The sequence below is a fragment of the Mercenaria mercenaria genome, chromosome 6, assembly GCF_021730395.1.
Source record: "Mercenaria mercenaria strain notata chromosome 6, MADL_Memer_1, whole genome shotgun sequence".
Classification (NCBI taxonomy): Eukaryota; Metazoa; Mollusca; class Bivalvia; order Venerida; family Veneridae; genus Mercenaria; species Mercenaria mercenaria.
This window is the reverse complement of record NC_069366.1, coordinates 48947127-48967339: the sequence shown is the minus strand read 5'-3', so window position 1 is coordinate 48967339 and position 20213 is coordinate 48947127. Positions and strand designations below refer to the sequence as shown.

At 35.7% G+C, this 20213-nt stretch overlaps 1 protein-coding gene across 9 annotated transcripts in view; it reads left to right on the top strand.

Moving 5' to 3' along the window:
- The window catches only part of LOC123548964 (GATOR complex protein WDR59-like), an 81312-nt gene extending 74640 nt beyond the window's left edge, over positions 1–6672 (top strand). For all 9 annotated transcript variants that reach the window (XM_053545834.1, XM_053545837.1, XM_053545832.1 and 6 more), the window contains 2 exons: positions 3138–3245; positions 3743–6672. In XM_053545834.1, the coding sequence (XP_053401809.1) occupies positions 3138–3245; positions 3743–3870 (236 nt within the window). In that variant the 3' untranslated portion in view covers positions 3871–6672. The remainder of the gene's footprint in view (positions 1–3137; positions 3246–3742) is intronic.
- Positions 6673–20213: the final 13541 nt, after the last annotated feature.

Genomic DNA, 20213 nt, shown 5'->3' with positions numbered 1-20213 from the left:
TAATACCAAGTTTGACCTTGACTTATTGTCTCCTCTATGACATCGTCTGACATATATACTGTAAAATGAACAACGATCAGTTACTGAAATGACAAAACAAATACTTTTAAACAATAAAAATATATACAAATAGGTGAAATTATTGCAACATTTTACTCACTTTTTGACCTTTGACCTTTCATATTATGATTGAACTTGAATGTTTTGAAATTATATGTTCATACCAGACATGGCCTAACATTTATACATTAAAAACAACTGATATCATTGACTGATATCGACAAGATATTGTTAAAAAGAGAAAAGTTAAAGAGCTATTTTTTCATTCTTTTACTTGAAAATGACCTTTGACCCTTAATATTACATTTGAACTTGTCTGATTTTAGACGATATCTGTATTACTGATATTGTGAGACATATATACATTTAAATAAATCACGAGCAATTACTTATAATGATTAATACATATCTGTTGTTTTTCAAACAGGAAGCTATTCATGCGATATTTCACACAAATTTGACCTTTGACCCTTGATATTATCTTTACTCTTGGCATTTTTAGGGTTACATTTGCACTGCTGACTTTGCCTGACATACAGACATTAAAACGAATTAACTTCACTGATTAACAAAGTGAAAACATATTAAACAGATTAGAAAAAGTTAAGGTAATAATTTTCACATTTTTGCATTAAAATGAACTTTGACCTTCAATTATTAGGGTTGACCTTGACTTTTTGCAATAAAATTTGCATTTCTAATTTTGGCTGATATACACACATTACATAAATAAAGATGAGTGACTTATGATTACAAACTATTTAATAAGAATAAAAATGAATTTCAAATATGCCAATTTTTGTGATTTTTACATAAATCTGACCTTTGACCTTGAATATCCAGTTTGCCCTTCAGTCCTTTTTGATGAATTTCTTATTGCTGTCATTGTTGGACATATATACATTTACTGACAATCAAATAGTTACTGTAATTAATCAGTGAAAAAACTAGTAGGCGAAAACTTTATCCTACCCCCTAATATTTTTACAAGTGAGTTTTACCTCCCCTATCACAAACATAAGTGAACAAAATATAGATAGGCACGGCTCTGACACTTAAGAAATGGGTTTTCATGCAGGATATGAAATATTGTTTTCAAAAATGTATAAACTTCTTTTGGCCTCAATTGTTGCAATAAAAGTCCGTGAGCTCTCGGACCAGTAGGTCAAAGGTCACAACGAGGTCTAATCTGCCAATCATATTTCCTGTCCAGAGCATAATTTAAAAAATAGTAAAGGTATTGACTTGAAACTTGGAATATAGGCAGGTGGTGATGAGACAATATGCAAACTCAACAATCTACATTTCAACACCATCACCCCCCACAAAAAAAGAAAACATTTAGTTTCTTGCCCTTTAGTGTCCTGTCACCACCACCAGACACCACACATACACACCCTGCTTCCCCACCACTCTCACACCTCCCACCGAAAAAAAATCTTGAAAGTTTGCTTTTTATTATGCCCCCAGCATCTACTGATGCGGGAGGCATATAGTGATTGTTCTGTCCGTCCGTACGAGGTTAACCAAATGGGGACCGTTTCGTCTAGCATCAATATCCCTTACTAAAATGACTTGATACTAATGCAGATGTAACCTGTGACCATTCCTCATCTTCAGACATCACCTGACCTCAGTTTGACCTTGACCTTGACCTCATTTTGGACTAAGGTTGCTTTATATGGGCCATCTCTTGGTTAACCAAATGGGACCGTTTCGTCTAGCATCAATACCCCTTACAAGAATGAATTGATACTAATACAGATGTAAACTGTGACCATTTCTCATCTTCAAACATCACCTGACCTCAGTTTGACCTTGACCTTTGCCTCGTTTTGGACTTAGGTCCAAAATCTATCTACATGGATGCCACTGGGGGCATCAAGCGTTTATTGAATGCAGCTCCTTGTTGAAATTTTGTTTCCGTCATCCTCTGATATAACCCTTTGGGCGTATATTGCCCTGCTTGGCGGAGCTCTTATTCTGCTAAGTAATTTTTGTTAAAGTTTAGCACACAACTAACAATCAAGCATTATCTCAGTAATACCTATATATAACTTCATACAAAGCTTCCTAGTCAACAAGCTTTTACATTAAAGTTCGATAAAATTTTTCATTGATTTTGATAGGAATTAGTGGCATTTTTTTTTACATAGAAAATTCAGTGTGAAGAATTGCATAATACTAACTATGAGGTTGTAAGTCAGTAAGATCATGTTCAGTTAAAATTATGGCCTTTTATTTGACTGAAGTCTAGCATGCAAGTTGTTTTCATTGGCATTATATAATTTTAATTTATACAAATTTTAACTAAATAACTTAGTTATGTAGGTCTTGCTTAATTATGAAGGAAGTTATGGCCCTTTATGATTAAGCAAGATCTACGTAACTAATTTATTTATTTTTTCAAGGAAGTTTTGGCCCTTGTTCTATTTTGAAATTTTAGAATGGTCAAAACTAGCAGTCACATGGACAGGCTCGGACAGCCCACGGTTGTTTTAGACATCTTGTGATTATTATATGTTTATTTTTATTCAACAGTCAGTATAATTTATTGACTTAACTTTTCTCTATGTATTAATTACCTCATATTAATGATAATGAGGGGTGTTGTCCAATCTGAAAATATTTTGGTGTGTTTTGTTCTATAAGGTATATACATATAACAGGGAAATTTTATCCAAAAAGTGGTTTTCCCTAGTTTTTTGTTGTTGGATAATTACCTACCTGTAGTTGTTAATGCACACTTATACAAGTTGTAGACTATATTCTGTGTAGGTCATTTTCAAATACAAATCTGTAAATGATATTGAACAAAGCATGTTTAGCATTTTCAAAGATCCTAGAAATATTCGGTCATTGCCACTTCTGGTTAATATTTTCATGATACCTTTCTTTATATGACAAAAACTTCTATGAGATAGTCATGACATGTTAGTTACTCTGATTCTTATTGAAACACACTTTGGGATCTACCAGTCATTGCAGTGATTTGAAAGGTAGCCTAATTTAGTTACCAGAATAAACATTTAGACGTGTATTTTTGTTATGTGATGTTGTTAAAATAAATGTTTCAGAGTTTGGGGTCCAGTGTCATTACTGTAAAGCTGAAGTGAGAGGGGTCAAGTGTGGTACCTGCAAAATGAAGGCATTCCGATGTGTTATCTGCCATACAGGGGTTACAGGTAAGAGTCTGCTGACAAAAGACATATAGGGGCTGGTTGAAGTTCCTGACTGATCAGAGGTTTGGTCGGAATCTTACTGTCTGAAAGTAGTTCTGCACATCCTTATGAAATTTATCTATACTTAGAATTAAATCTGATGTTTTAAAGTGTCATGATAGTGTACAGTAGCTGTATTTCTCAGATGCTGGTCCCAATTAAATAGTGCCTGTAGGAGTGCTAAGTGTTATTTTTCCATTACAGCTTTAACACCTGTAGTTAAAAAACTAAAAACATTTTAGGACTGTCCTTTTAGAAGGGAGATGCTCCTATTTTATCCCTGCATTTTGTATTTTCAAGGGAAATTATGGAAATATTTGACTTCAGTTATAACTGACAGTCACTAATCATATAGATTTCACCTATCAACAGTTAATATTTTACTTATTGCAGTTTTATAAATGTTAGTTCACTGAAAAAAAAGCATTGTTTTAAATTACGGTTTTATCATTTGACTGCAGGAACATCCAACTTCTGTCTCAATTGTGGTCATGGGGGACATGCAGCCCATATGAAAGAATGGTTCAGACAGGAAGAGGTGTGCCCAACAGGTTGTGGATGTCAGTGTCTCAAATGGAATCCATTTTGAAATAGATATGATCATACAACAGTAGCATTATCAAAAATTAAAGTGTAGTCTATTTTTAGATTACCATTGTCACATGACTTTGTCACATGATCATAAAATGAAGGGAGGAGCAGAATAAGGCTCTGCCTATGCTTCGAATGGAGTCTATTTTGAAATAGGTATCTATATCTCAGATTTGATCCGATGGAAAAGTGCTGCTCAGAAAAAAATGTTGATTTTTACATGGATCGGGATGTTGATTTCAGGGCCTGGATTTTATTCTGTAGTTACATTGACTTTGACATAATGACTGTGATATGATTGATTGAAGTTTGAGGTCAAGTGTTTAAAGGAATTAGAATTTCAAATGTTCATTTATAAAATTCTTGCCAGACTTCCATATGTTTGTATGAACATCTGAAAATGTAGGTAAAATAGAAAGTGCCTAGGATATGGTATTATAATATAATTCTTAATGCAAATGGTGAACTCTACAGTCCTGGCAGTAAATAAGTTATATCAGACTTGTGGAGAAAAGAATGTCTTTCATTGCATCTATTTATTGGTAAAATGATCTAAAAGTTGAAAGGAAACAAACAACTAGAATGATAAGTGCTGTGTTTGAGGATTTCAGAATGCACCATATAAAGAAAAGAGTGGAGATGCACCATGAGAAAACCAACAGATTGCATTTGCGACCAGCATGGATCCAGACCAGTCTGCACATCCGTGCAGTCTGGTCAGGATCCATACTGTTCGCTTTCAAACCCTATTGCAATTAGAGAAACCGTTAGTGTACAGTATGGATCCTGACCAGACTGCACAGATGCGCAGTCTGGTCTGGATCCATGCTGGTCGCAAATGCACTGTGTTGGTTTTCTCATGGTGCGGCTCAGTTTTACCGTAGTTTGATGATGGAGGAGAGAGGATCTTGTGCAATATTTGTAGAAATTGTGATTTTACTGAGTGCTTACAATTTGTTAAGATTATACTTAACAACTTTTCTAACTCCAGACTTGGCTTTTTTTGTTGTTATCTTTTTATGGAACTTTGTCAAAATGTTACAGATTTTAGTCGGATAACATGTAGCATTGATGAAAATTGTGCATAAATTCTTTGCACCATAATAGTAACAGTATGGTATGGTAACCAAAATAAAGTCATATGGGTATTTATTGAATATGTTATGACTTCAGTGCACTTAGATTTCATGGAATTTATGTAATTCCATAATGTTATACTCCTTTTTTAGCCCGATTAAGTTGCAATGGAACATCTTTCAGTATTTTCAAATTTTACGGGTAAATTTCATTTTGGGTGTAATATTGGCATCACTAATGGCACCACATTAATGGTAGTCATGGCATTAAAAAGTACATTTGTATCAACTGTTTTCAATTTTACTCATTCATATCAACAACAGATGTAGAATTTTTATGCCCCCGAAGGGAGGCATATAGTTTTTGAACCGTCTGTCGGTCTGTTGGTCTGTCAGTCTGTCCGCAATTTTCGTGTCCGTTCCATATCTTTGTCATCGATGGATGGATTTTCAAATAACTTGGCATGAATGTGTACCACAGTAAGACGACATGTCGCGCGCAAGACCCAGGTCTGTAGCTCAAAGGTCAAGGTCACACTTAGACGTTAAAGGATAGTGCATTGATGGGCGTGTCTGGTCCATATCTTTGTCATCGATGGATGGATTTTCAAATAACTTGGCATGAATGTGTACCACAGTAAGACGACGTGTCGCGCGCAAGACCCAGGTCCGTAGCTCAAAGGTCAAGGTCACACTTAGACGTTAAAGGATAGTGCATTGATGGGCGTGTCCGGTCCATATCTTTGTCATCGATGCATGGATTTTAAAATAACTACGCATGAATGTGTGACACAGTAAGACGACGTGTCGCGCGCAAGACCCAGTTCCGTAGGTCAAGGTCACACTTAGACGTTAAAGGTCATTTATCATGATAGTGCATTGATAGGCGTGTCTGGTCCATATCTTTGTCATTCATGCATGGATTTTAAAATAACTACACATGAATGTGTGACACAGTAAGACGACGTGTCGCGCGCAAGACCCAGTTCCGTAGGTCAAAGGTCCTAAACTCTAATATCGGCCATAACTATATATTCATTCAAAGTGCCATCGGGGGCATGTAGACAGCTCTTGTTTAAGTTAATATGCAACCAAAAAATATTAGCTTTGCTTTAAGAAATATGCACTGGTTCTTTTGTGGATCTGTGTATGAAAAGAATTGGAACCACTGCCTTACCCTTGCATGATCGTAAGAGGCGACTAATAGGGTAACACTTGGTTTTGCTGTAACTCTGTGATTCCAGCAGGTATGCAAATTTTGATTCCATACCACATGTTTTTATTTTGATGTAAATGAGATGTGAAACCAAAATTTGTAGTCCTGTTTGGCACCATATAACCTATACTGTGTTGGTACGCTGTAAAACCCAAATAAATAAATAACTGGCATTGCACCTCAGCTGTTTGGCAATAGCTCGTCCTGAAGAACTTGTGCATAATTTTGATACAAATGTAAGAACCTACTAATGTATATAGTATGTATGCAGAATAGCATCCCATGACCAAAAAAGGTTGCGAGGTCATATTTTGTCCAGTTTTCATTGAAATATGTCAGTATTTGACAAAGGGTAACAGCAAAAAAAGTGTGGAGTTAGAGAAGTTTGTTAAGTCTGTTTCACTGATATGATTATGTAACTAAAAGTAATTGTTGAAATATTGTTATTTTGTACAAAAGAAAACTGTTATAATGTCTTTCAAATAAAAATTTGATATATATACAAGTACATGCAAGTTTTTCTTATTCAAGGGAGAACAATATAAAAAGTACTACAGAACTCAGTGATTTATCAATTCATGACTTATCTCTCTTTGACTGAAATACAATGTTCAATTCTGATACTGACATATATTTAAGTTTAGATAGGAAAGATTAAATTTGAATATTTAACATTTAAAAATGACCTTGAACAAGTATATTAACCTTTAGCCTGCTAAGTGATTCTGCCTTTGCGACCAGTGCAGACCAAGATCAGCCTGCTTACCCATGCAGGCTGATCATGGTCTGCACTATTGGCTATTCAGTCGGTAAATTTCTGTATGATGATTTGATGATGCCAGGAGTTGCCCAAACTGTCAAATCCCAGAAAGAGTCAAGAAGATCCAGCATTAACACACAGTTCATTTATCTAGGTCTGGTTTCTTTCTGAAGATCCAGCTCATGAAAAAAAAAAAGCAATTAAATGTCAACTGAACAAATACAAGCCATCCTGTCTTATTCTTGGATGCGTGTGTAGAACTTGTTCAACCCCTACTTACCTAGTCACCATTTCATGAGGGTATATAATGTTTTGCTTGAATTGGTTGGTAGACAGCTGGGTTTCTAATTGATATAAACTAGAGAATGCTTTGACATAAAATGGTCAAATTTGTAGGATGATTGTGGTCACTAGATGACCCTTATTGTATAGGGAATTAGTAGGTCAAGGTCACAATGATCTTACAATTGAGTGTTATGATTAATAAACTGGAGAAAGTTTTTTCCTACAGTTGTCAAATTTATAGAATGATAGTTCAGTAGATTTCTCCTGTAGTTTTGTAGGGTAATTATGTCAAAGGTCAAGGTCACCATATACTTGTGACCGAAAATTACAAATCAATTTTTGTTTTACAGACAACTTGTTTATGACCATGGTAAATCCAATACATTGTTTTCCTGTATGCTTATTTTTCAATTCTGTTGCAATACACAATGGCTAAAAGCAAATTTGCACATTTTTCCAGGATTTTACACCAACACTAATATTATCAACAGGTAGCTGACATTTTTTTCAGGCAGAATTTTGTATGAACACTTCACAGAAAATATTCACTGTGCAAAGAGATCAAACCCACAACTTCTAGACTGGTGCTGTCTTTACTTAACTACCCAGATGTCTTATTGAGATAGATTGGTGCTGTCCTTGTAGACTGATGTCTCCTTGTAGGATTATCCAGGCAACCAATAGTGATAAACCATACTCTTCTTGTACAACTACTTTGTGGTGGGGGAGTCGGGGGGGGGGGGGGGGGGGGAGGTTGCTCATGGTAGACTGGGACTGTCCTTGTAGATCTACCCAGCTACTCATTGTGGTAGACTGGTGCTCTGCCTGAACTATTATGGCGGTTCCTCATGGTAGACTGGCGCTCTCTTTGAGGTACACTGGTGCATTCCTTGTAGAACTACTCAGTGGGGTTCATCATGGTAGACTGGTGGCTCATGGTAGACTGGGACTGCCCTTGTAGAATTACCCGGGCAATTCATCGTTGCAGACTGGTGCTCTCTCTGAACTATTGTGGCGGTTCCTCCTGGTAGACTGGCGCTCTCCTTGAGGTACACTGGTTCATTCCTTGTAGAACTACTCAGTGGGGCTCATCATGGTAGACTGGCGTTCTCCTTGAGGTACACTGGTGCATTCCTTGTAGAACTACTCTGGGGCTCATCATGGTAGACTGGCGCTCTCCTTGAGGTACACTGGTGCATTCCTTGTAGAACTACTCAGTGGGGCTCATCATGGTAGACTGGCGCTATCCTTGAGGCTCTGGTGCATTCCTTGTAGAACTACTCATTGGGGCTCATCATGGTAGACTGGCGCTCTCCTTGAGGTACACTGGTGCATTTCTTGTAGAACTACTCAATGGGGCTCATCATGGTAGACTGGCGCTCTCCTTGAGGTACACTGGTGCATTCCTTGTAGAACTACTCAGTGGGGCTCATCATGGTAGACTGGCGCTCTCCTTGAGGTACACTGGTGCATTCCTTGTAGAACTACTCAGTGGGGCTCATCATGGTAGACTGGCGTTCTCCTTGAGGTACACTGGTGGTGCACTCCTTGTAGAGCTAGCCAGGAGGCTCATTATTCTATAAAGCATTAACACATTGGTGATAATGTTTAGGCTGCAATTATTAATCATTCAATGGAATTTATCAAGAAAACATGTAAACTTCATACTGGAATCCAATCTTTTATTAGCTCACCTGTCACATAGTGACAAGGTGAGCTTTTGTGATCACCCGTCGTCAGTCCATCCATCCATCCGTGCGTTCATCAACAATTTCTTGTCTGCACGATAGTGGTTTCATTTATGATTCTATTTTAACCAAACTTGCACACAACTTGTATCACCATAAGATCTTGGTTCCTTTCTTGAACTGGCCAGATCCCATTATGGGTTCCAGAGTTATGGCCCCTGAAAGAGCCAAAATAAGCTATTTTGACCTTATCTGCACAATAGCAGCTTCATTTATGATTTGATTTTTACCAAACTTGCACACAACTTGTATCACCATAAGATCTTGGTTCCTTTCTGGAACTGACCGGATTCCATTATGGGTTCCAGAGTTATGGCCCCTGAAGGGGTCAAAATTAGCTATTTTGACTTTGCCTGCACAATAGCAGCTTCATTTATGATTTGATTTTAACCAAACTTGCACAAAACTTGTGTCACCATAAGATCTTGGTTCCTTTCTTGAACCGGGCAGATCCCATGATGGGTTCCAGAGTTATGGCCACGGATAGGGCCGGAATAAGCTATTTTGACCTTGTCTGCACAATAGCAGCTTCATTTATGATTTGAATTTAATCAAACTTGCACAAAACTTGTGTCACCATAAGATCTTGGTTCCTTTCTTGGACCGGCCAGATCCCACAATAGGTTCCAGAGTTACTGCCCCTGAAAGGGCCAAAATTGGCTATTTTGACCTTGTCTGCACAATAGCAGCTTCATTTATGATTTGATTTTAACCAGACTTTTACACAACTTGTATCACCATAAGATCTCAATTCCTTTTTATATGCCCGAAGGGACGTATTATGTTATCGCCTCGGTGTCCGTCTGTCTGTCTGTCTGTGTGTTGGTTAGCAATTTCCCTTCCGCTCTGTAACTCTTGAACCCCTTGATGGATTTCAGAGAAACCTGACACAAATGTTCACCTCATTGAAATGACATGCAGAGCGTATGTTTTGGATGGCTCACTTCAATGTCAAGGTCACACTTAGGGGTCAAAGGTCATATGACGTTGTTTTGTGTGAATATTGCTCTGCATTTGCAATGCATTGCAGTGCTCTTGTTTTTATTTGCCAGATGCTTCTTTTGTTCGCTTACAATGATTTTTTTAATTACTTCCCTTTAATGTTACTATAAATAGCGTATTTAGTAACTTTTTTATAATTGGCCGTAGGGAGAAACCGAGACCACTTTTCTATGGTACAACATGGATGGTACCTCCAATTTTTAGGTGTTTTTTGACATATCTGTACCGATCTATAAATAAATACAGTTATAACCTATCTGGTGTTCAGGCGTGTTGTACCTCTACTTTATTTATTCTTAGTTGTATATCTGTACCTTGTAAGAATTTTTTGTTTTTGGTTAAAGCAATGGTACTTAGGTGAGCGATATAGGGCAATCATGGCCCTCTTGTTCAAAATGTCCTTTCTTTTTAAGGACCGGGCCTTCAGATTTTTGTCAATTTTTCCAAAATTTCAAAAGAAAAAGCATGATCCATTGAGCTCAAAACAGTATTCAGCTCAAAAAGCACTTGTTTTAGTCTGTGGAATGTATTTAGAAAAGTCCTTTTTACTGTTAATCAGGCAACAAAAATTCATCTCCCCCCCCCCACCCACCCCCCACCCACCACATTCCAATGAATTTTCACAAGTCGAAAGTACATTAAAATTTTTCGAGAAAAATCTACTTCCAAATAACTTTTGTTCTATCTCATTAACTACTGGAACATCATTGAGTTATGAAATACTTGTTTGATACAGAGGTTAGAATGTTCTAAGTGTTTTCATAATGTAGATCTCAGTGAGATCTTTCTAATGATAAGTGTTACTCTATTTTTGATAAAAAAAATTTATTGTCAGAACATTTTCGAATTAAATCAACAAAGCTGATGTGGATTAAGCGGAATTTTAGCATACATTTGAGCCGTGCCATGAGAAAAACAACATAGTGGGTTTGCGACCAGCATGGATCTAGACCAGCCTGCATATCTGCTCAGTCTGGTCAGGATCCATGCTGTTCCCTTTCAAAGCCTATAGCAATTAGAGAAACTGTTAGCGAACAGCATGGGTCCTGACCAGACTGCACGGATGCGCAGGCTGGTCTGGATCCATGCTGGTCGCAAACCCATTATGTTGATTTTCTCATGGCGTGACTCATTTTATGATATTTCTAAAACATGAACTTCAGTAGTGTTGATTTCTGAATTTTAGTGTTGAACAGATGTTGCCAGAAATAGAATTTTGATATACACAGAGAAGCATGCCCCTTTAAACTGCTTACTTTTCATTAACTTAGTATTTCAGGGGGGAAAAATGGATCTGAAATGAGTTTTAAGTAGGCATTATTCTTGGGACATAATAATTGTATTTAATTATTTCAAGTGACGAGATAATACACATTTTGCTTGAAGTTTGAGCCAGACAACATGCAAGATCTGTCAAACAGCAAAAACAAGGTGGCTGACAAACTGTAATTATTGAAATGAATCCCGTTCTCGAAGCTTGATTTAATTCTCCGTTAAGACACACGGCTTAGTAAATATGTAAATCATATAATGAAATTGTATGTAAGAAACTTTTTATCATCTTGATCTTTTGGACTTTTAAAGTACTGGCAAACCTGTATGAAGTGAAACCAAAGTGTATGGCATTTCTTGAAGTGATAATGATCAGAAAAGTGGTAATATGTGTTGATTTAAAGACATTTATTGTGAAGAAACGTTAGCAGAAGTTGGTAATAGGGAAAATCGTAATGCTAAAGGTTGAATCTATGCTTTTATCTTGTTTTTCTTGCGAAAATTCACACATTTTATGGTATCGGGATCCTTTTGTGACTCAGCTTTGTAGCTGTAACTGCAAATTTTAAAGTACAATTTGTAGCTGAAACTGCAAAGTAAAGAACCAGTATGAGGCATTTTTAGCTTGACTATTCAAAGAATAGGTAGAGCTATTGGACTCGCCTGCTCTTCGGCGTACGCATCAGCGTCGGTGTCCTTATTTGGTTAAGTTTTTGTATGTAAGCTGGTATCTCAGTATCCACTGGTGGGAATGGATTGAAACTTATTTACTGTGATAAACTGACTTACATTGCACAGGTTCAATAACTCTGTTTTGCTTTTACAAAATTACGCTTTTTCGATTTAGCAAGTTTTGGGTGTTTGTAATGTAAGCTGGTATCTGTACCCACTAATTGGAATGGATTGAAACTTCACACACTTTTTCTTGTTCACTGTGATGACCTGACATGCAGTACACAGGTTTCATAACTCTACTTTGCAGTTTTACAAAATTGTGCCCCTTTTTCCACTTTTATATTCATTCATTCGACAAGGTTGTTGAATAAGTCAAGCCTTGCTGTCCTCTGACAGCTCTTGTTTGTGGATGCAGTCATGCAGTTAATATCTAAAATTAAAAAAAAAAAAGAGTAATATTAAAATGGTTTAGTATTAAGAAAACTGTCCTTATTTCTTGAGAGTCCTATCTAAAGTATTTCTTTTATTCTGTAATAGGAAGATAAAATAATGAGATACAATTCAGGAACATTACCAGATTGTACCATTGACACATGATGACGCATGCACTTAGAATAAAGGTCATAAAATGACTCTTGCAAATATATTTACAGAGTTCTGCCACTTTATAAGTATTAAAAGTTTTTCTTGTTTTAAAAGCATTTTGTAAGCTAGAAACTTACTGGTAATGCAGAATGCAAGGACATGCTGTAAATGCATTGAAACAAAGAGACAGGTTCCATAACTCTTACCTTAGAAATAATAAAGTAGTTCCCATTTCATTCTTTTAACTTCGCTTTTAGGCTCGGAATGCACATTTTTCTTTAATGCTGCATAAAAAGTTTTTACAATAGTCAGCATTTAAACAGCTTTTGGTTTTACAAAAATACATTCATACATCATAATTTGGATTGAGACAACAGTACCTAGAAAATCGTAAAAGGTTTTACTATATTTTAAAAATAGGTGTAGCTGAAGTTATTTTGATATTTACAGGGATTTTTTGTTTGAAGGATGTACTTAAACATAATTAGTGCTATCTAAATGCAAATTGATTGAGTTTTCTGAATGCAACAAACTGGAGAGCTCTTGTTTTTGTATGTAATTTTTTTGCGTAATAATTTTGACTCTCCCGAACAAGACTTGTTAACAAATGTAATAACTGTTTTAAATATTTCAAAATTAATTTATTGTGCCGAAATAAAAAGACGCCTTGATCATTTTCGTTGATGAAATAATTTATATACCTAGACATCGGGACCAGGAAAAAACCTATTCGTAATTCAGTATATCAGAATATCCTTTGAAATTGGAATCGTTAACAAAATGGTGCACGTCTTCTGGGAAATGAAAAAAATTGAAATTCCACAATCTGTGCTGCATGAAATGCTAGGGCAATTTGAATGTCATAAATACAGGCTTGCTCAGAAATTTAGTCCTCAATAACAATACATCAATTAGTGCTCGGAAAAATCAATCGTGACAAGTTACAGAGCAATTAATTCCATGATGCATCATTCTTTATTATGGTCCTGTTGTAAATTGCGGCTCCAGTGAGTCATTTTGTCCGTGCACAACGAAAAAAAATCTAGTCTTGTTGCGTAAGACGAATAGTTGACGGTATCATTGTTGACGAATAAGAAAATGTAAATGACGATACAAAGACTTTTTTTTTTTCCGACAAGAAACAGGAGATAATTGCAAATTTTAATTAAAATCGTAATTGTAAATTAGAATTTTGCTAGGTTAAGAAATACTAGTTTTGTATAAAATCTTATTTTCACCTATTCAAACATGTTAATTTTGCAAAAATAAAATAAATTTAAAATCAAAGGGTTTACAAAATTTATAGCATAAGTGTTGAGGATGCTCATTAAAGATAAAATGCAATAAAGATGCAGACTTTCTAAAAGTGATATATAACACGATGACCTCGATTTGCAATCTAAAGGGGTGCTAATATATGCAAATATATACATTGTTATTTTAACACTTTCTGTTATACCATTGTCTGCAGATGTTTCCATAATTACTGTCTTATTTATTTGAAAACTCTTGCCGCCTGATAAAAAACCCGCTTTAAATTGGTGCTTTCGACAATTTTCTTGTCTTGTGTTTCTTTCGTTTCCGATTTGATTGAAACTTGCAAAATTGCCAAACACGACTTCAGATTTTATTTGTCGAAATATTTTACAATACCGGTACATATTTCTCAATTTCGTACCGATACCTAATCGCCAATCATAATATAGACAGAGATTTATGCAAATGAACACCCAGTGCATTGAAGCATTGTTCTTTTTTATTAATAAATTCTGTTATTTGTTACATTCTGCCCATAAAAGGCAGATTTGGCCGCCACGAAGTCTAGCCGTGTATGACAGATAATTAGGAAAGAAATTAAAAGATAGACCAAATCAGACAAGCATCGTATTATTTAAGATTATGGATTTATATTGCAGGATCTCACATGAGTTCATATAGACCATTTATGATATAGTCTGGGCTTTAACTCTTCAATAAAGAGCTTTGTTTAAGGGAAAAAACATCATTAGCAACATTGATAAACCATAAACACTTCCTTTATGAGTTTTTTGCTGCAAATTTGTTTTAAAATTCCATTTCTTTAAAGTTTATTTTGTTCAAGAAAATACTGCAAAATGAAAATAAGTAATAAAAAGCTTGAAATTTCCATCTATATTGAAAAAAAAAAAAGTTTCAAAACCGTTCCAGCAATAAGTTTTAATAATAAAATCGCACTGTTTTGTATTTGCATATATACAAAAAATATAAGTTTGTTGAAATCCAGTATTTTTCAGATTGTTAACGATCAGTCAGTATCATTTATTTCCCTTTGACTATAGGTTTGGTTACCAAAAAACATCTCCTTTCACATCATTTGGGATTAGTTTATCTTTACCCTGCTAAATTTCCAAAATGGACTGGTCCATCATTCAATTTTGGCAGTAACACTTATTTTTCAGTAGGGTGTTCGCTGGAAATTTACCGACTAAAAAGTGAACAGTGCAGACCATGATCACACTGCACGGATGTTTAGGCTGATCTTGGTCTGCACTGGTAGCAAATGCAAAATCACTTGCCGACAGCAGGCTAATGGTTAATAATATCAATAATAACTGCTTTTCAGATTTACATCTTTTCTGTTTTGATTTCTTAAAAACCCACTGCTCATCTTCCGTCAGTTTTTCTTATTTATGCCAAATGCAGATATCAGCAAAATATATACGTCACAGTGGATCAAGCTTGTGACTAAATGAGAGATTCAGGTTGAGAAGTGATGGAAAACTAGCATATACAATTTTCACTTTCCCTCCAGACTATGTGCCTTTGTGGCAGAATTTTTAACGTTGCTGACTAAGTCACTTTCTGCTCACTGATGTGGGTTTGAGCCTTATTTGGAGTGTAGAATTCTTACAATCTGACTAAATTACCAGTACTCGATGGTTCTACCAATGTGCCCGCACATAACGAAATAATGCCTGGAGGGGCACCCGAAGTCTTCCTCCACCATGTAAAGCTGTAAAATCACCATATGACCAAAAATTGTGTCAATGTGATGTTAAACCCCCCCCCCCCCCCCCCCCCCCCCCCCAAAAAAAAAAAAAAAAAAAAAACACCCACAAAAAACAAATCTCCTGACTGAATTTCTGATCAAACAATAGTAGAATATCATCTAACACTTTATGAGATGATACACACCTTATTGTCGGGTGATTATTGACATGGCTAAATGGCTAAAACTATATTAACTATATTAATTGGCACAAGGGCATAGGTTCAGCAATGCCAATTAACACTTGAGGTATGACATTGCCATTCAGTGACTTATTATCTACTTGAATGTAATTCCAAGATTCATACTGTACAGTTTTGTTACTATTTAAAAGTAAGGTATGTATAACAAAATAAAACTATTTACAACTTTTAGTCATGGAAAAAAATCAAGTATCTCTTATGACAGTATTCACATGTTTAATATTGTTTATTAAATGTGGGTGTACATTTTTGGCAAGCCCCGATCTTCACTGTGAGTCTCTGGAAGGTTTTCAAAAGAAATTTTTAGTCAGAAATTTAGCTGTAGATTTAAATAGAAGGGGAAGCTGACATTGTGTATTATACTCATAATTTCACTCAAATAATTTTTCATCTTGTTAGTTTTTCTCAACTGTGTGTTTCAGGACATAAGAACAGACACAAAAAGACGAAAAAAAACATTTAATCGCTAGTCCTATCATGGAAAAATCTTAGATAGAACTATTGACGTCTGTTTATTACACAAAATGTGGGTCAAAAGTAACATTACTGTTAATTACAAATACTGATTGGAAGACAAGATATACAATGTTCCGCTGCAACCCCATCATCCATCATCAATAATCGTATTGTATTTTTTAATACCAATCGCATAACCAAACAAACGTTCAAATAATTTCGACGCAAAAAAAAAAAATTAAATGAAAGCTAATGTTATTACCCCATCCTGCCATTTATTCATGATGAATGTGTATTGCTCATACAAATCAATGCAAAAGTCTTGCATTCTTTAACAAGTTAATATGATTTTTATACAGCACCAGATGCAACCATGAGTTATTAACTTGCTTGTTCTGTCAAAGTTTTATTGAGGAAAATTCTCTCCAAGACATTCTCCGAAAACAATTATTGCCGAGCTGGGCTGCGATGTTTTTATTATATTTTAGGGGTCTTCAAGTGGTTCAAATTATAGGGACAGGCAAAGGGCTGTGAAGACAGAGGTCACAGCTTTTTTACAGTAGTTGGTAGTTTTCAAGATTGTAAGTTTGACATTTATAAAATAGGACAATATGTCCGACGTCCCTCATGTCCTTCTCTGACTCCTGTAGGGGAAGTTTTCCATCAGTTACTTGCAGCAAGGAAGTCAGTACTTGTACTGGATCTAGGAAATGGTTAGGTCACCCGTTTGCCTTTACATGCTGTTCATTGGCATACAGTTTCGTGGTTTCTGTTTTTCACGAGGACAAGAATTTTTGGACCAACCATGATGTGTAAATATTCATTAAGTAAGCTACTTTTGAAGGGATTATTATTTCCAGTGTTGTGGCCCTTAAATAACAAGAAAACTTTTATGGACATATTGTGATAAAGATACATTTAGATTTCACTGGGAAAGGTTTGTCCTTGGAATATACTTGTACTTAACATTTATCAAGGTGTTTTTTTTACCAGTAAAAGCTCTTTTAAATAGCAATCCCCACACATACACTCGCCTCACAGTGTCTCTCTCTTTCTGAATATTATAATTTGTCATGTATAGCATATTTTTGTGGAATGATAAGATTTTTAAATGGAACTAGAAGATACTTTTGTAGAAAAGTAGGTCTCCCCCAAATCATATTAGTAATAGGTAAGACAGGAGCAGAAGTCAAAGAGACACTGATGGTTGGCTTAGTACTGAAATGCTATAGGGACCATCTACTCGGCATATCCAATCATCCCATGATGTTTCAACATTCTAGGTCAAGTGGTTCTCAAGTGATAGATTGGATTTTTTTCCCCCATGTTCTGGCCCGTGACCTTGACATCTGAAAGAATGGCCCCCAAGATTAATAGGGGTCATCTACTACTCTGCATGTCCAATCATTCTATGAAGTTTCAACAGTCTAGGTCAAGTGGTTCTCAAGTTATTGATCGGAAATGGTTATCAATGTTCAGGCCCATATTGTTTATTCAACAGGGTTATAAAAGGGACCACTTTAACCGACAGGTTCACAATGTAATGGTACCTGAAAATGACACATGCAGTGCTTGTGACTAACAAAAAGTGTTTTATTTTTCTTTCAGAAATTGAAAATGCGCAAATTTATGTCAGCGCGAAACTGTCTTTTTTGCTGTTTGCACGAAATTTCATGCCAGCGAATTCAAATGCCACAGTATTACACAGAACTACGTTTGTTTGTTTATTTTGGGTTTAACATTGTTTTTCAACAGTATTCAGTTATGTAATGACGGGCAGTTAACCTAACCAGTGTTCCTGGATTCTGTACCAGTACAAACCTGTTCTCCACAAGTAACTGCCAACTTCCCCACATGAATCAGAGGTGGAGAACGATTGATTTCAGACACAATGTCATCTATCAAATCATCACAGAGAACACAAGGCTTGCCCGGGGGTTGAACTCACGACCCACGCGATCTGTAGATTTGCTCTCTCCATACTGAGCTAAGCGGGCAGGTATTTACACAGAACTGTCAAAAGTATAAGTATCTGTACATTGTAAGCTTTAGCCTCTGTGGCTGAGTGGCAGAGGTCCCCAGTTTCACTTGTCCCTCCCTGCTGATTGGTGTCTTGCTCAACGTCTGAATTCTTTAACATGAGAAAGCTAGTAGCCTTACAGAATGTAGGTTGCTTTACCCACGGTTCAAACCTTGCCTGAAATGTAGCAACCAGTTAATTACACATGCCATAATTAACCTTTAGCCTGCTGGCGGCAAATTATTTTGCCTTTGCGACCAGTGTAGACCAAGATCAGCCTGTACACCCATGCAGGCTGACCATGGTCTCCACTGTCCGCTATTCAGTCAGTAAATTTTCAATGAACACCCCTTTGATAAACAAGTGGTACTGCCAAAATTGAATGATGGACCAATCCATTTTAGAAATTTAGCAGGGTAAAGGTTAATATTTCAGCTGAAGCAACAAAGTTGTGAGTTTTTGTTTTATGACCACTATATACAAGAGGTGTTCATAAATACCCAGAGAATTGATTAAACTGTTTTATTATATATTGTAGGTAAGGGAATTTTCAGTTACTGTCAAGATCATATTTTCTCTGGGACAAATAATAAATAATGGTAGTTCTCATGGCAATTTCTTGGGAAGTCATCCTACCCAGTTGGGTGTCTTTTTCCTGTTTTCGCATACTTATTTTTCAAGCAATGTTTTTTTTAATCATGTGAATATCCATCTTAAATGCAAGCGTTACGCCAATAACGTCAAATTATTAATACAACATCATTACAATATTTGGTAGGCATAATGCTGAACCGAGATAAGCGATAATATTTTGTGTTGCTATGCTGCATAAGGTTTAAGGGACAATGCCCTAAAGAAAACAACATTTTATAATGGATTTAAAAGTGGTCAGGAGTATATCGCTGAAGACTACCAGTTCAGGTGTCAGAGACAATAACATTCAGTCATATTTTGAAAATTCACACATAAGGACGTCAGTGCCCCTTTTCATCAATATCACAGTTATATTATATTAACAGTTTTTACTTGTTACGTAGGAAGGTGAAAAAAAAAGCATTTAATGGCGAGAAACATTTGACCAATGTTAATCACAAGTTGTATCGATTTAACTAGATATTACTGTGTCATAATGACGTTTGGCCGCTTTAGCAGTTGTGACGTTGCCTACGAAATGACAAATCATGTTCATGTTTTGAAACTTATAATTTAAATCTTCCCATTCGGTATGTTTTTAACTTTTTATCTATCAGAAGCAGAAACAAAGATGTACGTACAAGCGCGAATGTCGCAATAAAAACCTCTTTTTAAGAGAGAGTAGATAATCAATGGAGAGAAAAGACAACAAAACCATATTTGATAAGCAAGAAGCCGACAAAAGTTAATATTTATTGAAAATTTGAACATCATCGCAGTTAAAATAATAAAAACAAAATGGTGAGATATAATTGTTCATCAGATCGTGAAAACCATTATACGGATATTACAATATTAATATCACAATACGAAACTGTAATTGTTCTACGGTATTGTCTGCAAGGGTAGAAATTACAAATTAATATCACAAGAAATAAATACAAAGCACATCTGGTATTTATCACATTGAACGCTACATTCAATCATCATAGGAGAGTCAATATTAGCAAGAAATTGCGTAAATTTCAAATAAATTTGACACTAAATGCGAATGGCAAACCAATTTACATGTATTATATTGCTTAGAAATTTACATGAAAACTAATAAGTACAAAACAATAAAATAGACAGTGTTTGTGACAAGATAGGGGTATTCGGTAACCAACCTAGCCAAAAAAAAGTCTTGAAATGACTTATGTTTGTTTTATGTAAAATAAAGTTCTTATTAAATCTGTTAAAATGTGCATTTTGTAAAAGTAGCCTTTAGTCGGTATAAATATACTGACCAGAAATGATTTGCACAACTTTCTCAGAAAATGCAACAGCAATGATTTGACAAAATGTTGAACATCCTAGAAGCTTTTGAAATTAGGATAAAATTC